The sequence below is a fragment of the Corvus moneduloides genome, chromosome 21, assembly GCF_009650955.1.
Source record: "Corvus moneduloides isolate bCorMon1 chromosome 21, bCorMon1.pri, whole genome shotgun sequence".
NCBI classification, from domain to species: domain Eukaryota; kingdom Metazoa; phylum Chordata; class Aves; order Passeriformes; family Corvidae; genus Corvus; species Corvus moneduloides.
This window is the reverse complement of record NC_045496.1, coordinates 3164841-3181330: the sequence shown is the minus strand read 5'-3', so window position 1 is coordinate 3181330 and position 16490 is coordinate 3164841. Positions and strand designations below refer to the sequence as shown.

The 16490-nt window shown below is 50.8% G+C and overlaps 1 protein-coding gene across 4 annotated transcripts in view; it reads left to right on the top strand.

Moving 5' to 3' along the window:
* The window catches only part of COL5A1 (collagen type V alpha 1 chain), a 134411-nt gene that overhangs the window by 55621 nt on the left and 62300 nt on the right, over positions 1 to 16490 (top strand). For all 4 annotated transcript variants that reach the window (XM_032130510.1, XM_032130511.1, XM_032130512.1 and 1 more), the window contains 7 exons: positions 3679 to 3810; positions 5468 to 5614; positions 5728 to 5976; positions 8863 to 9015; positions 9280 to 9336; positions 12940 to 12981; positions 13201 to 13263. In XM_032130510.1, the coding sequence (XP_031986401.1) occupies positions 3679 to 3810; positions 5468 to 5614; positions 5728 to 5976; positions 8863 to 9015; positions 9280 to 9336; positions 12940 to 12981; positions 13201 to 13263 (843 nt within the window). The remainder of the gene's footprint in view (positions 1 to 3678; positions 3811 to 5467; positions 5615 to 5727; positions 5977 to 8862; positions 9016 to 9279; positions 9337 to 12939; positions 12982 to 13200; positions 13264 to 16490) is intronic.

Sequence of the window (16490 nt, the reverse complement as noted above, 5' to 3'; positions counted from 1 at the left end):
CTCTTCACCAGGAGCTTCAGGAGGAAAGGCCAAAATGTGATTTATCCCCTTTTTTAAACATTGCCTCTCCTGATGGATGAATTGTGATTATTTGCAGGCAAAAAAAAAAAAAAAAAAAAAATCAACTTTTTCATTCTTCGCTTCAAACTTTTTTGGTTAAACCAGCAAAGCACAACGGAGCTCTGCCTCTGGGTGCTACCAGGTGCTCCAGACACTGGAGAACTTCTTTGAACCTTGTGCTCAACTCATTCCCAGGCCAAAAAAGAGCTTTACCCACTGTGTGTGAGTGGCTGGTGACTTCTACAAAGCAACACCAGAGCGTTGCTCTCTTGCTCCCTGACTGAAATACCCCATTACTTGAAAATAAGTCTTTGATTTGGCTGAGCAGGTCTTTAAACCACTTCACTGGTGCATTTTTAAGTTGTCTCTCTTGGAAAAGCCTGTCCCGCACGGAGCCGTGCGTGTGGATTAACGGGATCTTCGTTAGTGCTGCAGAAATCCCGCCGGGAAGGGCATTTTTGGGTGATTCGTGACCAAAACAGGGAAACAAATGGACACTTGAGGGAGGAACGGGAGCAGGGCTGGCTCCCCTTTGTCAGCCAGGATCCCCGGATCCCTGGGCACAGTTTATGAGCGGCAACACACTCGAGAGGGCACAAAAGGCTCCGAGCCTCCCAGCGCGGCTCGCTCTATTTAAAGTCGGCTTTTTAAATCCCAGAAAGGGGGCTCTTGACAGCAGAGCTTTGTGCAGCTTCTGTGAGGTGCAGATAGTGGGGCTTTTATTGCAGGCTAAATTAGCCCATTTTATTGTTGGGCGCTGAGGGATGAGGTCAATTGACTGGGAATCTTGCTAACAAGGTTTTTACTCCTGGCTGCTTTCGACAAGGGTTAGCACGGGGTATCCCCCAGTGCTGGGCACTTGCTGGGAGTGCAACAAAGAGGAATGGTCTGAGCTCTCCTTCCCCCTCCCCTGAGCTGCTCAGCCCCTGCCCTGTGCTCGGCTCGGCTGCACCGTGGGGCTCTCATCCTTCCTGAATTCGGGAGCCTCGGTTCTCCTGGATTTTGCACGCTGGAACAAGGAGAGAAGGATGAACTTTGGGCAGGGTGATCGATTGGGTTTGAAAAGGAACAGGGGAATAGCAGCCTGTGGAGGGGTGCTGCTGAAGCCTGGTGAGCTCTGATGGAGCCGTCTGAGGCTTTTTCCTGGCGTTCTCTGCATCCCAAATTTATTCAGTTACGCACTGGCTTTCCCAGGGTCTTGACCCAGAATGAGCAGCAAGTGTCCCCTGTCTGGCCTCCCCCTCTCACTCAGCAGAAACTGGGGGACTTGTGCTGTCCTGTGTCGAGGCTGAGTTTTCTGCTGAGGCTCCAGGGGCTTGGGCTTGCAGGTGGTTTTTTTCTGTATTCTCCAAGGCTGAGGATGCTCAAACTCCTGCAGGGAAGCAGGATGGGATCAAGGAGTTCTCCCCATGCACAGCTCAGGAACTGCCATCAGCTGAGACTAAAAACAAACTCAGCTTTAGCAAATTCTCTTCTGCTTAACCTTTGGCAGGGGTTCAGCCCAGATGCCTTTCCTTGCGTTATCTGTTCCTTGAGGAAACGCAGTTCCAGCCCTGCTCACTGATGGGATGCAGCCTATCAGCTCTCCATGAGGTGTAAATCCAACCTTATCAGGGAGAAAAAGCTTTTTCAGCCTCCCCTGCCTCTTGGAGACAAGTACCAGCTCTGCTTTGGGGCTGCTTTATTTCAGCTTGTCCCAGCAATGCCAGGCACTTCCCATCTTCCCATGGAAAACAGGGAAGCTTTAAGCACCTGAGTGAGAGAAGGGCACGGATGGCTCAGCTGGGGTGTCAGGGAGGGGTGGCTGAGGTCCTGTGTGCTGAAATAGCAGCTGGGAGGGTCTTCACATCAGCCACAAATTTCCTTGGCTGGGTTGGGCATTCCCTGCTGGAGGCAATTCCAAAGGAACAGGCTGGTTTGGAGCTCTGAAGGGATGGTGATATAAAATATGGCCTGAGGAACCCCATAACACCCCCAGCACCCCCTCCTCAGGGCTGGGGGATGTTCTGGAGGTCACACCACGGCCCAGTTCCCCTGTGGGTCCCATTGGCAGGTGATGGCCAGAGCTGCTTGGAAAAGGGAAATGTTCTACAAGGCAAAAAACTTGGAATTTTCTGCTTTCCCAGTACTCTGTGCCCAGTTTTGGTGGTTACATTGCAAAAGAAAGAGCTGGAATAGGAATGGCAGGACTGGATTTATTTAAAAAAAAAAAAAAAAGAAAGGGGAAAGGGGAAGAAAGATGTTTCTGGTTTTAAAAATGGAAAGTTGAAACCCACTTTGCAGACATTTCTGTTAATTCTGTAAAGGTTATTCACTGGAAACAATGACTAATGAGCTTCAGTGAACTGAAGGGGAACTCGGGGAGGTCCGAGAGGTGCCCAGATGTTCCCTGAGCTGCTGTGGGGAGGGAAGTGGCAACCTGGGAATGGAGGAGGGAACTCCAGACAGCTCTGAGCTGCTCCTTCCCCTCAGTGCTGATGTGTCCAGGGCTCCTGGCAACCTCCTTTCCCAATGGATCTCTGCCCAAAATGCGAACAGCACCTTTTTTGGGGGGGAAGTCAGTGGGACACGTCCCTGATCCAGCGACACCAAGGCAGATTTGGCCCCTAATTTCAAAAATATCCTTTTCCACAGGGCTGTTTGCCAGTCTGGCCAGGCTCCCTTTGGAGCTTCTGGTTCCTATTACTGCCCAAATCATCCTCCCAGCTTGGCTGTAACGCTCCTGCTTTTCCCCCTGATGCTTTAGCCATGTTTGTCTATTATTAAATAAGATTTTTTTTCCCTCCCCTAATTAAAGTATCAGCTCTAAGCATCCAAGTAGTGAAGTCTTATGTAACTGTCTGCTGAATGAACTGGATTTTGGCATCGTGGCTGAGCAGCGTGGTGACTCTTTAGGAAACTCAAGAGCAATTTCTGCTCTGACCTTCGGGCTGTGGCTGTGCAGGGCTTCAGGGAGCAGCTGTCCCATTAAGCAGCCCTGGTGCCTGATGAGCTTCCTTTGCACCTGGTTTTTAGTGAAAAAAGCCTCCCTTTGGCTCTTTTCTGCGTTTATCAGATGCATTTCTAATCTCTCTCTGTGTCTGCTGTGGGTGGAATGTCGTCGAGGTGAGGCAAGATGTAAAAAAGGGGGTGTGATGCCTTTTGTGAGGAGAAGCAGAGGAGTTTTGAGGCCAATAAGGAGCTTTTAGGACTGGGCAGGGTGACCCTGCAGCCCTGCAGAGCTGCACAGGACCGGCTGGAATGGAGTTGTTTTGTTGTCCCCAGGATGCTGCTGATTTGGGGGGGTACAGAGCTCTTCTCTCTTAATTTTCCTGCACCCGCCCTGCCTGGGGCTGTCAGTGGTGTTGTGCTGCTGTTGTTCTGGGTGATTTGTCTTCTGGGGAGGTGGATTTGGGGCTGGGGATGAAGCACAGCAGGTTCCCACCTCGTGGAGCAGCCAATCCCTGGACATGGAGGTTTTCCCCTGGCTCGTCTCAGGGGACGTGTCCATGTCGGGAAGGTGGCCCTGCCACGTGTTTTGCTTTTGATTTCTTTGTGTTTATGGCTTTGATCGCAGCCTCGGGCTGGTGTCTCCACGAGCACCATCCATCCCTGACCCCCTGTGCTCCCTCCCTGCAGGGTGACATCCAGCAGCTCCTGATCGTGGCGGACCCGCGGGCAGCCCTCGAGTACTGTGAGCACTACAGCCCCGACTGTGACACCGCCATCCCCGACTCCCCACAGTCCCAGGACCCCAACCAGGACGAATACGTGAGTCTCTCGGGATGTTTTGGGTCACAATCACCGATATTTGGGTGTACACCACGCTTGCAAACACGTGGCTCCTTCCTCCTACTCAGCTTCCCCATGGTTCACGTCCAGCATCCCAGACAGAGCTTGTTTTTAGGATTTGCACGTTCTGGGTTTGGGCTCTTTGGAGTTTCCCCTCTTTCTGAGCTCCTCCCATTTCCAAAGACTGAAAAGAGCATTCACTTGGAGCTCAGAAACACAGGAGAGACAACGTGAGCCAAGTGTGGAATGCTGACCTTCCCTGGCAGCTCCAGCCCCATCCAGAACAGGCACCTGTTTCTAAATTTCAGATTACACTTTTGAACTTGTTAAAGGATTAAACAGCTCTTTCTCAATATTCTGTGGAACTACAGGTGTTAAAGGAGCGAGAAAGATTTTTGCCCCTGGATTTGCTTTGAATTTCATTTTGGCAGGAACGCTCCTAAGTCATCACTAGGAGCTGCTGTGCCCAATAATTTTTGTATGAAGGGTTCACCGCAGGTCTTTTCTTTTAAAAAAAGGAACACATTAAAAAAGGCTGGTGCCAGATCCATTTATATTTTTGCTGCCCAATTAGAAATGTCTGGGTGTGGCTGATTTCCAGTGATCAGCACCTGAATTTTGCCCTTTTTTCAGAGGTCTCAGCTCACTGCAGTTGCTGTCTGGCATCCTCAGCTACTCTCTTGGGCTGATTTGCTTTCAGCTGAGCCCAGATCTGCAGAGTCAGGGAATCCCCATAAACCAGTAATGCCATCAGCCCTCCCAGTTTATCTTTGGGATTAAATTAATCCAGCACCTAAGCAGGGCTTTGGGACGCTCCCGGTGAGGCGCGGCCCCAGGGAAGCGCTGCGGCCGCTCCGCCAGCGCTTCTGGAGAAACAATACATAGGACAAATAAAACAGCACTTTGGTCGAAATCTGTGGCAGCAGGAAAATAAACCTCTTCTTTTGGAGCCAGCAGCCCAACAAGAGCTGGCTTGTCCCGAGGCTGTGTTGCTCCATGTAGGAATAACTGCTCCACGCGCTGGCGGCCGCTGCCAGGGAGGGCTGGGCTGGCGAGGAGCGGTGCCGTGCCCGGCTGGAACCAGCAGCTTTGTTTGGGTTTCTTGCTGAAGAATGACTGACGCCTTGTGGAAAAGGCTGCAAAGATCTGCTTCTCCAAGGCCTCCTGCCTGCAGGCCGGGGGTGGATGGGAAGTCTCATGGATGCTGTTGGTGCAGGAACGGTGCCAGAGTGGCCACGGGGCTCAAGGGCTCTCTGCCTCTCTCTCGGGGTCTCAGATGTGGCAGAGCTGGGAGGTCTCAGCAATCTAAGGTTAAAAAATATCACAGTCACTGGTTTGGGTTGGAAGGATCTTAAAGCTTATCTAATTCCAACCCCTTGCCATGGGCAGGGACACCGTCCACGATCCCAGGTTGCTCCAAGCCCTGTCCAGCCTGGCCTTGGACAATTCCAGGGATGGGGCAGCCACAGCTGCTTTGGGTGACCCATTCCAGGGCCTCCTCACCCTCCCAGGGAAGAATTTCTTCTCAAATATCCCATCTAACCCTGCCCTCTGGCAGTTTGAACCCCTGATGTCCAAAGGAGGGACACGCTGGGTGCTGCCACCTCATTTCCTGCATCTCCTCCTCTCCTTGCAGTACACAGACGGGGAGGGAGAAGGTGACACTTACTACTACGAGTACCCCTACTACGAGGATGTTGATGAAGCTGTCAAACCAGAAGCCCCCACCACCAAACCCAGCCCTCCTGAAGTGGCTGCTGGAGAGAAACCCGAAACCAAGCAGGTACCGAGGCGGGTCCTGGCAGGGGTGAGGGTGACAAACCTTTATAAAAGGGGAGGGTGCTGCAGAATGTTTTGTTTCGCTGATTGTGGTGCTTTATTTTCCACATGCAACAGGATTATCCAGCTCCCACAGCACCCCCTGAGACAGGGAACCCTGGGAAGCAGCCCAAGGAGGATGGAGCAGTGGATGATCCCCTCGTTGACGAGTACAACTACGAGACCATCAACGAGGAGTATTTCACCCCCATGCCTTACGAGGATCTCAACTACAACGAGGAAATCGATCCCCAGGGTGGCCTCACTGAAAATGCCGTGGAAGCTGAACTCCCCACGAGCACCGTCGTCACCTACAACGACACTGACGTAATTTTAATTCATTAATTTCAATTTTTCCTTTTTTTTTTTTTAATTAATTCTGCTGTTTCATAGCCCTGGAAGCAAAGGAGACTGGAGCAGCCAGATGGTAAATCCATAAGTGGTTCAGGCAGCTGCTGGGAGAGGAAGTTTCTTGTAAAATGTTTTCATTCCAGATATTTCAGGGTGGGGAACGCAGATATTTAGAATTTGGTTAAGGATTATTCCCCTGGAAAAAGCTGCTCATATTGACATCTGCATTTCCTTGGGTGAAGTGGTTGTCTGACAAAAAGAGAAATGAGGGCTGCTGTTAAAATCTCAGTAAAAGCCTTTTATCCCAAAGTTATTAATATAAATCCTTAAAATGTTGATTTGCTGGAGAACATCAATATTTTTCATTTTGCAGTTCCCACTGAAAAGCATCTTTATGTTTTTCAGTTTAATTTTTTAAAAAAAACCAACATTTTAACACTGGGACAAAACCTTGATTCCAAAACTGCTGGGTCCACCTGGTGTGAACCCCTTTGTTCTGGGCTTGGATGTGCTCAGAGCTGGGATCAGCCCAGATCCCAGTGCTGATTCTGTTGGAATATTTAAATTTTTACCTCCCCACGCTTCAATATCCTTCAGCTGAAGTGCTGCACTTGAGACTTCTCTGTGCTTAAGACTTGCCCAGTTCTTGCTGTTTCTTTTGATGCTCAAATCGGTGAATGTTGGTGAGACTGGGATGAATTCTTGGGAACTGTGGCTGTTCACAAAGTGAGAGTTCACTGAGCAAGGAAATAACGACATTAAATGGCCAAATTCTTCATTATCCAGGAGCATCAGCAGGGGAATCAGTGGTGGAAGAACATGGAATTGTTCTCTGAGCAACCTGCTCTAGTGGGGGATGTCCCTGCCCATGGCAAGGGTTTGGACCTGGATGAGCTTCAAGATCTTTCCAAGTCACAGCATTCCATGTTTCTATAATGCTTCCAGATCCCTTCCTAATTCCCAGGAAGAACTTAGAGGTGGTTTCTCCAGTGGAGAATCACTTGTTGTGGAGCTGTCTCTTTTTTTTGTTTTGCCACAATTTGCGGCAAAAGAGGCAGCATAAGTTGGCCAGGATCCTTGGAGTTGGAAATTTGAGGGAAAAGGTGTCAGGGAAAGTGTCCAGGCAAAGATCTGAGCAGCTGGAGCGAGGCAGGTGCAGATCCAGCCATTTCAAGAGTGGGAGGGGGGATGCAGCCCAGCCAAAATGTGGTGGAGGAGGTTGGACAGCTCAAAATGATACACAGGGAGAAGAGGAAAATTGAGGGAGCCAACCTGAGGGAGCCCATGGACAGGAAAGTTTTCTGTTTTCCGAGCCAGAAGTCTTTGGCCAAGCCTGGACTTTCTAAGAGAGAGGAATTAAAGATTGGATAGAGGAGCCTTAAATAAAAAAAATGGAAGAGGAAGCAGGAGACTTCAAGGGCCACTTTAGTTGTTGGGAAAAGGAAATAGAGAAGGAAAGCTCAGGTAGGGAAGTGCCCAGTTATTCCAAATATCATCTTCCCATGCAAACAGACCTGGAGACCTCAACTAAAATATCGAACCAGGCATTTCTGATACTCATTTCAAGACATGCAATTTGCTGCTATCCCCAAACCCTTAGAGCCAGATGAGACTTTTTAGATGAGGGTTTTAAGGTTTTAAAGTGCAAAACCAGCCAGGATAGAAGGGCTGTGTGATAGCACAGGGTTAGGGTTAGCCCTAATTAATTCTGACTTTTCCAAGTTTTCTAATTGAATAATTGCCGAATTATAACTTCTGCCAAGGCCAGTTGGTGTTTGCAGAGGTAAGAGAAGGTGGGGTGATGATTGCCTTAGTTCTGGGCTTAGTCTTAATTTAAAATCTCTTGACTTTAGACCCAGATGCTCGTGTTTATGGGTTCTGAGTAGTTCTGGCACAGCAAAAAAGTCTGGAAGCGGTGATGGCACTGAAGTGACTTAGAATTCGTAGTAGTGAGAAGATATTTCTCCAGGAAGCACTGGAAATAACTCAATTTCGAGACTATTTTGGTCATTACCTGGAGAAGAAAGAACCAAACGAAATCTCAGCAGCACATGCTGTTCTTTGCAGGGCTGCTCAGAGCGAGGGGTGCCAAGGGCCTGTGCCTGCCAGGCTGCTGGAAGCACAGGGATATGGAGAGCAGCAAGGAAATTCTGAGCCTTGTCTGGATGTCCTTGCTGTGCTCCACGGCATCTGCGGGTGAAAGGATTCAGAGAGGAGTCAGGGATTAAAGCATCGGATTTGTAACAACTTCTGCTGCTGCTCTTTGGACAAGCCCAGATTAGATCCCAGACTAAACAAACAGGAGGTTTTCACAGAAGTGGCCTTGGATTTTTCCACATTTCCTGCTGTAATTGGACACTCACAGTGACACATCATGGGGCTGATGTGCATCTGAAATCTGGGAACGGATGTGGGGCTCCTTGGGCTCGATAATCCAGCGTCTCCAGCACCGAGGCTGTGAGGGATGAGGAGCACTTTAAACTTCCATTACCTCTTTCTTCAGGCATTTGGAGTTCGCAGGATCCTCCTGACATGAGCTTTGTGCTGTGTTTTGTTTTCCTCACTCCAACTTTTCTACTCATAGTGTTTTACTGGGGATCAGCGAAGAAATCCCAGGCAAAGCCAGGGTGTGTATTTGACATGAAGCTTCTCCCATCTGTCTTCCTGCTGTTGGAGAAGTCACTAGAGACTTAAAAACTCCAGATTTTAACTTTTCCCCAGGTTTTTCCCCTGTCACTATTATCATAAACCACCCTTCCCTTGCAAAAATCACCCCCCTTAATGTAACAACACAGGAATATTCCAGCGTGGCCAGCCAGGAGAGAATTCCAGCCTGACCCATTGCTGCTCTTTCCTCTCCAGGCTGCTCAAGGAGGGGATGACCTGGATAAGGATTTCACTGAGGAAACCATAAAGGAATATGATGGGAATTATTATGACAATTACTATGACCGGACAGCCTCTCCCGACATCGGGCCCGGCATGCCAGCCAACCAGGACACCATCTACGAAGGGGTGAGAGGGTTTCTTCTCCATCCAGGAAAATTCTGCTTCAAAATGTTGGTTCTTCCCTAATTTAGAGCAGAATTAGCAGTGCAAAAAACAGGGCTCCCCCCACCTGTAACGTGTGTTTGAACAAGGAGGGGCTGCCCTGGGTCTTTCCTGCATGAATCTCAGCAGGATTGTCCCAGGATCTCCAGTTCCTGCTGGGATTGGTGGTGATGATGGTGGTGATGTTTTCTCTGACTGACTGGCTTTGTCTTTCCCTGTGTCCCACAGATCGGTGGCCCCCGGGGTGAGAAGGGACAGAAGGGGGAACCTGCCATTATTGAGCCGGTAAGGAGCACCTGGGTTTGGGGTTTTGTTGGTTTTATCCCTGTGGAGAAAGGTGGAGAGAATTTGTTCTCAGTGGGACAGCTGGGAGGAGAATTCCCATGAAAGAATTCCTTGGTTCATTTAATATAAAACATTGTAATTAAATGATTTTTTTTTTTAAAGCTTCAAGGAACGACCTAAATCGTGAAGGAAGTGAAAGAATTCCCATGAAATCTCTCGTTTAGTAAAATAAAACCTAGGACTGAAGCATTAGGCAGGGGCCAGGTCTCATCCCTCAGGAGTTTGGGAGCACCCCTGGAGCATCCAGGTCGTATCCTGCCCTGAACTCCCAGCTTGGGGCTGCCTTTCATTGTGCCACCAATGGGTTCATCCCTGTGGGAATAAAAGGGATGTAAAACAAATCCCTGCACACAGCTCTGCAGAGGAGATGTTTGCTCCTGCACCAGCTCCACAGTCCCACCAGCTTTTCCCTTGTGTCCTCCCTGGGGTGGAACCCACTGTGCTCTTCCTTTATATTTCTGGCCTGATTTTGAGGTTGTTTTTCTCTCTCTAAAGAACAGTTCCGAGCTGTCTGTGCCCTCTGCACTCTGCAAAAGCTGTGGGTGCCCAACCTGGCACGCTGAGGTGGGGAAGGAGCCCATGGTGGGGATGGCTGGGGCTGGCTCAGGGGCTCCTGTGAGCAGAGCAAGAGGCTCTTGGCTGATTCCCATTTTTTTCCCCCTCTCTCTGTGCCAGGATACCCCAATTCCTGCTCCTCCCCAGGCTGGAATTGGGGATCAGGTCCTTGCAGCCACCTGCCCTGAGCCCAGTCCCCAAGGGCTGAGCTCCTGCTCGCTGAACACCAGCAGCTCAATTAACCTCATTTTCCTTGGCAGAGGGCCAGCACAGCACCCAGCCTTGCGGCAGCACTTCCCATCATTCTCAGGCCATTCTTTTCCTTTTCATTTTTCCTCCTTTTCCTCTCCCACCTGAAATTTCTGCAGGTAGCAGGGAGGGGAGGCCAGGGAGGAGCTGGGGTGCAGTAGCGTGGCTTGGAAACTCCAATTAAGTCCCTTATGAAAACATTTCTGACCTTTTCTTCCTTCTCTTCCTTTCTGGGTCTCTCACTCTGCAAACAAAGGGAGGAGCCAGCGATTTCCTTATCAGAGGGGTGGGAAGGGAAGGGGGGCAGCCAAACCCCACGAAGATGATGGCACAAACCCAGCCTGCAAATCTACAAAGCGAACAAAATAGTGAAGTTTAATCATCCAGAAAGAATTTGGCCGCCTTTGCTATTTCAAAACACTGGAGCATGGATGGCTTTTGCCAGAAAGTAAACAGGACCAAATGGTGCCTTGTCCCTCTCCATGCAGCTCCTCTTGAGCAGAGAAATTCGGATTTTCTGCACTCTTTAGCTGTTTTTTTTTTTTTTTTTTAATTTTTGATGGGAGCTGCAGGAGAAGGGAAATAAAACCCAAGCACAAAGTTGGATTTTGCTGGATTTTTTATTCCTTCCCGTTCCAACCCGGCTGTCCTTCAATCCTTGCTCTGTGCTGACACTTGCTGGAGGCGGCAGGGCAGGGCAGGGGCAGGAGGGATGGAGAGGAGGGATGCAGCGATCCCAAATATCCCAGCTGTGGGACCATCAGGCTGCTGGCACCTCCTCAGAGCCCGCTGTCCTTTTGGGGGGACCCTGGTGCTCACCTTTGGGAGGGTTTGCTCAGCACCTCTGAAGCACAGCAGGATTTTGGGCTGGTTTTGGGATATTGGCTTCACTTGTGGGTGGTGTCTGAAGTGGAAGCCTTGCCCTGTTTTTCCCTGGGACAATCCCAAATCCATGGTTGGCATGCCCCCCCCTCAATGGGATCACCCCACTGGTGCTGTCCCTAAAACCCTCCCTCGTTTCCATCGCTCCCGTTGATGAACATCCATGGAAGCACTGGAGGTTTCTTGCCAAGGAGAATCTCCAGATGCCCCCAAGGCCAGATCTCGACATAAACTAGCAGATAAATATGGGAAGATGCCAAGGATGTTTGCATCCCAAATGGGCCAGTTATCCCAGACATTTCCCCGTGGGAAGGAGAGTCCTGGGAAGCAGAGCCTTGGTGCTGTGTGTGCTCACACCAGCATGCCACAAACCTCTTGGGTGGGCTGGGACTCTCTGCACCCTGATTAGTTTCTATTTTAGAAACTGTTACACCAAAATATGCCATCATTGGTCCCAAAAAGGATGGATTTTGGGGTGTCCATGTGCTGGGACCTCAGCAAGGCTGGATTTTGGGGTGTCCACGTGCTGTGATCTCCCTGCAGGTTGGAGGATAGACGTGTGGAATTCACCCCTAATTCCCACCCAGTGAAGTGTTTCCATGGCTGAACCTGAAATGGGCACAGGGTGAAGCCCACGACCTAAATTCCTCCCTGGTGAGGAACTGCAGAGGCTTTCCTGGGGTGGCAGCAGCAAATTTCCCCTCACACATCTGACTGCAGTGGGAGCCAGATCTGCAGTGGGATTTTAAACACCGTGGACACCAGGAAAGGCAGAAAATAGAGCTGGCCTCACATTTGTGGTGTAGAAATCCTGATGGAAGCAGGGGTGGATCATGGCAGGGTGTTTTCGGTTATTTTTTGCTGCTCTGGGCTTAGGGAGTGTGCCTTTTGGGGCAGGAATGCCTGGATTTTCCTGCAGACATTTCCAATTCCTTCAGCTCAGTTGGAGTGGGGTCAGCTGAGGCTTTTGGCACTGAAGCCTGAGAATAGTTTAGGGTGACCCCAAAGCAGCCCCTGCGTGGCTTCTCCCACAGGAGCCAACTGCTCATCCACAGATTTTTACGGGATTTTTTTTTGCTACAGGTGAGCTGGGAATTGCTGACTCAACTGGTGCTGCTTTATCTCCCGATCCAGAGATAAAAGGGACAGAGTTCCCTGTGGAACTCTTCCCAAAATATCACCCTGATGCCTTCTGGAAAGCATTTTCCAGGTGGACTGGGAGGTTTCTTTCCTGCCTTTTACACACTCATGAGGGAAAAAAACACCCAAACTTCAATTTTCCTGAGTGCATGACAGATCTGATCTAAAGTGATGACAAAATATTTAGATTGAAGAGGCTGGAGTAACAATATTCCAGCATTTTTCCCACACAGTGATTTCCTACGTTCACAGAAGAAATCACAACGTGCAGTCTGCTGGAAAAAATGCTTTAAAAACCACCTTGCAATTTGATTGCTAACTTCTTGTTAAGCTGTTCAGGGTTAGGAACAGCTTTTTGCTGAAGCTCCAGCACCATCAAGGCTGGACACGCTCCAGGATTTTCCTTGTCCCTGGCTCTGAGCAAAGGGACATGGTTGTGGCAGGGAAGGTGACCCTGTGCTGGGGCTGATGCTGAGAGTCAGGGCTGTTTTGCTGAGCCCTGTGTGATTTAAATACACATTATTTGGCTTTTCCATGATCCTCTGCACCTCTGGGAGAAGTCACCCAGAGGGACTGGAAACCCTCCAGCTCTGGAATATCTCAGTGCAGCAGCAAGAGCTGAAATATTTAAGAGCAGATCAAGCACTGGGCATTTCTCTGTGGGCAAAATGACTTTGAGGATGTGTCTAATCGCTTTTTTCCCTTCCTCTTGCTCAGGGAATGCTGGTGGAAGGTCCCCCTGGTCCTGAAGGCCCAGCAGTAAGTGGCATTTTCCCCCTGCTTTGGGTGTGGGATGCTGTCCCCGGGCTCCCGTGCTCCCATCTGCCACACGTGTGCACAGAGAGAGCTTTGGGGTGGATTTTGTGGTGCAGAAATAAACAGAGAGCTCCAAATCTTCTCCTGCTCGTTGTAGAAATCTGCTACAAATAACAACACATTTCTGTGGCTTAGTTTGTTCCCTGTCTTTCTCTCTGCCAGGGCCTTCCAGGACCTCCAGGACCAACTGGACCCGTGGGCTTAATGGGTGACCCAGGGGAGAGGGTGAGTGTCCGTGGTTTTCTCCTCTCTGGTGGAGTTTTGGGTGGGTTTGTGTGGGCAAAGCGGGGTATCCCTGGAGCCTTAAAATCCTGTAGGAGCAATTCCCAAAGGAGTTCATGGTGGGGTACAGGGCAGAGCTTTGCATCCAGGGAAAAAAAGGTTTGGGAAACAGATGCATTTATTAAACCTTTTCCCAAGATAAACCAGTATTAAGGCTGCAAACTCCCTGCTCTGCCTGTGCCCTTTGGCTGCTCCTCCCGGTGTGGAACTGGGAAAACAGGAGGAGCAAACACACCAAGAGTCACCAGCACAGGGAAAAGGAGCTCAGCTGGGATTCTGCACCCTCATTCCAGCTGCTCTTGTGAGTCCTGGCAGGGGGTTTGGCTTTGCTTGGGCCCAGGATGGCCCTGGGGTCACACCAGGGTCTGTCCCTGTGGCCTTTCCGTGTCCCAGGCTGCTCCCAGTGGGAAAGGAGCTCTTGTGCAGCACTTCACCTTCTCCATAGGTGGGTTATTGGTCTGTCCCAGCGAGCAGCAGGCACTGATTTACATTCTTTGGCAATGCCATAACTCAGCTGTGGATGTTGCTGTGAATCGGTTTTGTCCCTGGCAGCCCCTGCTTTGTGTGCTGCTGCTGCAGAGCCTCCAGCTTCAGGATGTCTCCTCAAAGGCAGCTGCTCCCAAGGGCTTTTTGGGGACTGTGACCCCAAATCCCACACTTTAGCACTGCATTTCTGTCAGTCACGTACCTGGGATCAGCAGTGATCTGTGTTTTGGGAGCTGCTGAGCTCGAGCCTCAGGTCAGTAAGTGCAGGAGCAGCATTCCAGCAGCAATCCATGTCCTTGGAAATGCCAAAAATAAAACCCCACTGTCCTCATTCCCTGAGCTGAGTGTCTGAAATGACCCTGGGACTTCTGCTTTTGTTCACCCCCTGTTCCAGCCCGTTCCTCCCCCCTGGCAGAGGCAGCCAGGTGAGCAGGGGCCTGGGTGGGTGGGGAGCAGGCTGCCCACTGCTCCCAATCCTTCTCCAGCAGCAATTTTGGCCTGACATCTCATGGAAAACTCACCCTAGCACAGACAAGGCCCTGGCTTTGCACAGAACCCGAGCTGGGCTCAGCCTGGGGCTCAGACCAGAGAGGTGCCCAGTGCCCTTAAGCCACATTGGTTTTTGGGGGACGGAGCAGCAGAGCTGGGCAGAGCTGGCAGGGTCAGAGCAGGGCTGCAGGAGGGTGAAGCTGGCCCAGGGCAGTCATCTCACATGAGCAAATCCATGGATTTCAGCCTGACTGTGGAGCAAAACAAGAGGAGTTTGGAGCTTGGTTGATGCCTGAGTGCATCTCGGTGTGGAGGGCAGTCGGGCCTGTGTCCAGAACAGCCTCTGGAGCACTCCTGGTCCATCTGGGAATGGGGCTTCCAGCAGCCCCAGTGCCAGGCTCCACCCAAAAGAGCCAAACAATGTGCCTACAGGTGTGTTCCTGCAGGCAGGCTTGGTTTGGGGTGTGTTTTCCCTGGAAAGCACAGGAGGGAGGGAGCGGCAGTGCCACAGATCCCGGGAGATGCTCCAGAACACACAACATCCCACTGCTGTCACTGCTGTCACCCAGCAAATGCTAAAGGAAGGAGCTCTTATCAGCAAACACTTCCCTAATCTGATCCCCGAGGTGCTGAGCAGTTTTCCTGACAGATAAGGCAGCTCCCTGCCGTGGCAGGCTGTTGATCCTTCATGGGTCCAGAAGGGGAACCACATCCTGTCTGCGTTCTGGGTGCCCAGAAGAATAAGCTGGGGTGACCAGACACAGACTCTGGGGGTTTGTAGGGCCTCCCACTCTCCTGGCAGATATTTTGGCTTGGACAAGGTGGAGAAAAAAGGCAATGGCCAAGTCCAGAGGGGAAGGTCTGGCTGGCTAAGGGGTGTGGTGCTGCTCTGATGTGCGTTCACACCGCTGGTTGCTGTTGGAAATGCAGCTCAGTGTTTGTGGCCTTGGTTATATTTTTTTTTAATTGAGTAACCTAAGACCCAGAAAGAGTAGAGGGGAGAATTCACTCCACTGAAGGAGATCAGAACAGGATCTCTGTGCTCCCAAGGATCTCCCCTTGGCCTTGTTTTAGTGCTGCAGTGGTACCAGAGCTTTGCTGTGGCTTCCTCTGCAGTGGCCATGTCCGTGTCCCCTTTTCCTTCTGATGTACCCACATTGCTAAATATGACCCCTGAGAGAGAGAAAATCACTGCTGGCCTGCACTGGGAGGTGTCTCCCGAGGTTTTAAGGTGCATTGGAGGAGATTCCTGAGGTGTTGGGGCACTCCTGTGCTAATGTCCCCAACCTGTGCGCTGCATTTTTTTTAGGTAAGGTTCTCTGTTGCCTCCTTGGTCCCTGTGGCTGCTGCACTCACACCTTTCCCCTGGAGCAGTGCTGGGAAGACTCTCCCCTCGTTTGCTATGGGCTTTGATGGAGCAGTAATAGCATTTCTCGTGGCTGTGACATGATTGAGGACGAGGGGCCCTGCCTGCACTCCATCGATCGCTGCCTGCCAGCTCGGAAAGTCAATCCAGGCTCAGCCCGTGGCTGGCAGCCAGGGCCACTGCTCCTGGGCCAGGCTTAACCCTTGTGGCACTGCGCTCCTGCCCCAGCACAAGGAGCTCTGCAGCCTCAGAATGTCAGAATTCACAGAGGGTGGGTGAGCTGGGCGTGGTTTGCAGCTCTCAGTGGTCCAGGATGAGCCGAAAGAGCCCCGTGGCTTCATCCGTTTCTTGGAAGCCTCCATCCTTCATGTGCCCTACGTGATGCCCAGCTCTCCCATCCCCTCCTGCATTCCTGGCAGGCTGGATGCTGACCCTGGAGACAAGGGACTCTCTTCCTGTCATTTGTCCAGGCAGATGCAGATATTTGCTGGCCAAGCTCCTCTGGAACAGCCCTGCAAAGCCAAGGAGCAGCAGCAGACACTCTGTCCCCGATGCTGCTGCTCCACACCCTCCAATGAAGGGAATCATTTGCATTCTAGCACAGGCTGCACATCCGGCTTTTGCCAGTGTCCAGAACAGAGTGTAACACAGCACATTGTGCAGAGATAAGTGATGAACTCGCAGAGCCAGGAGCTGCAACTGTATTAAAACACTCCTTTTCAATTAGAGCAGCTCCTCTTCTAATTTGTTTATTATTAACCCTGAGTGCAGCTCATGAATTTACATGACCCTTCCCTGTGTACAGTGGGGAACGTTCCCTCTGCCTGCC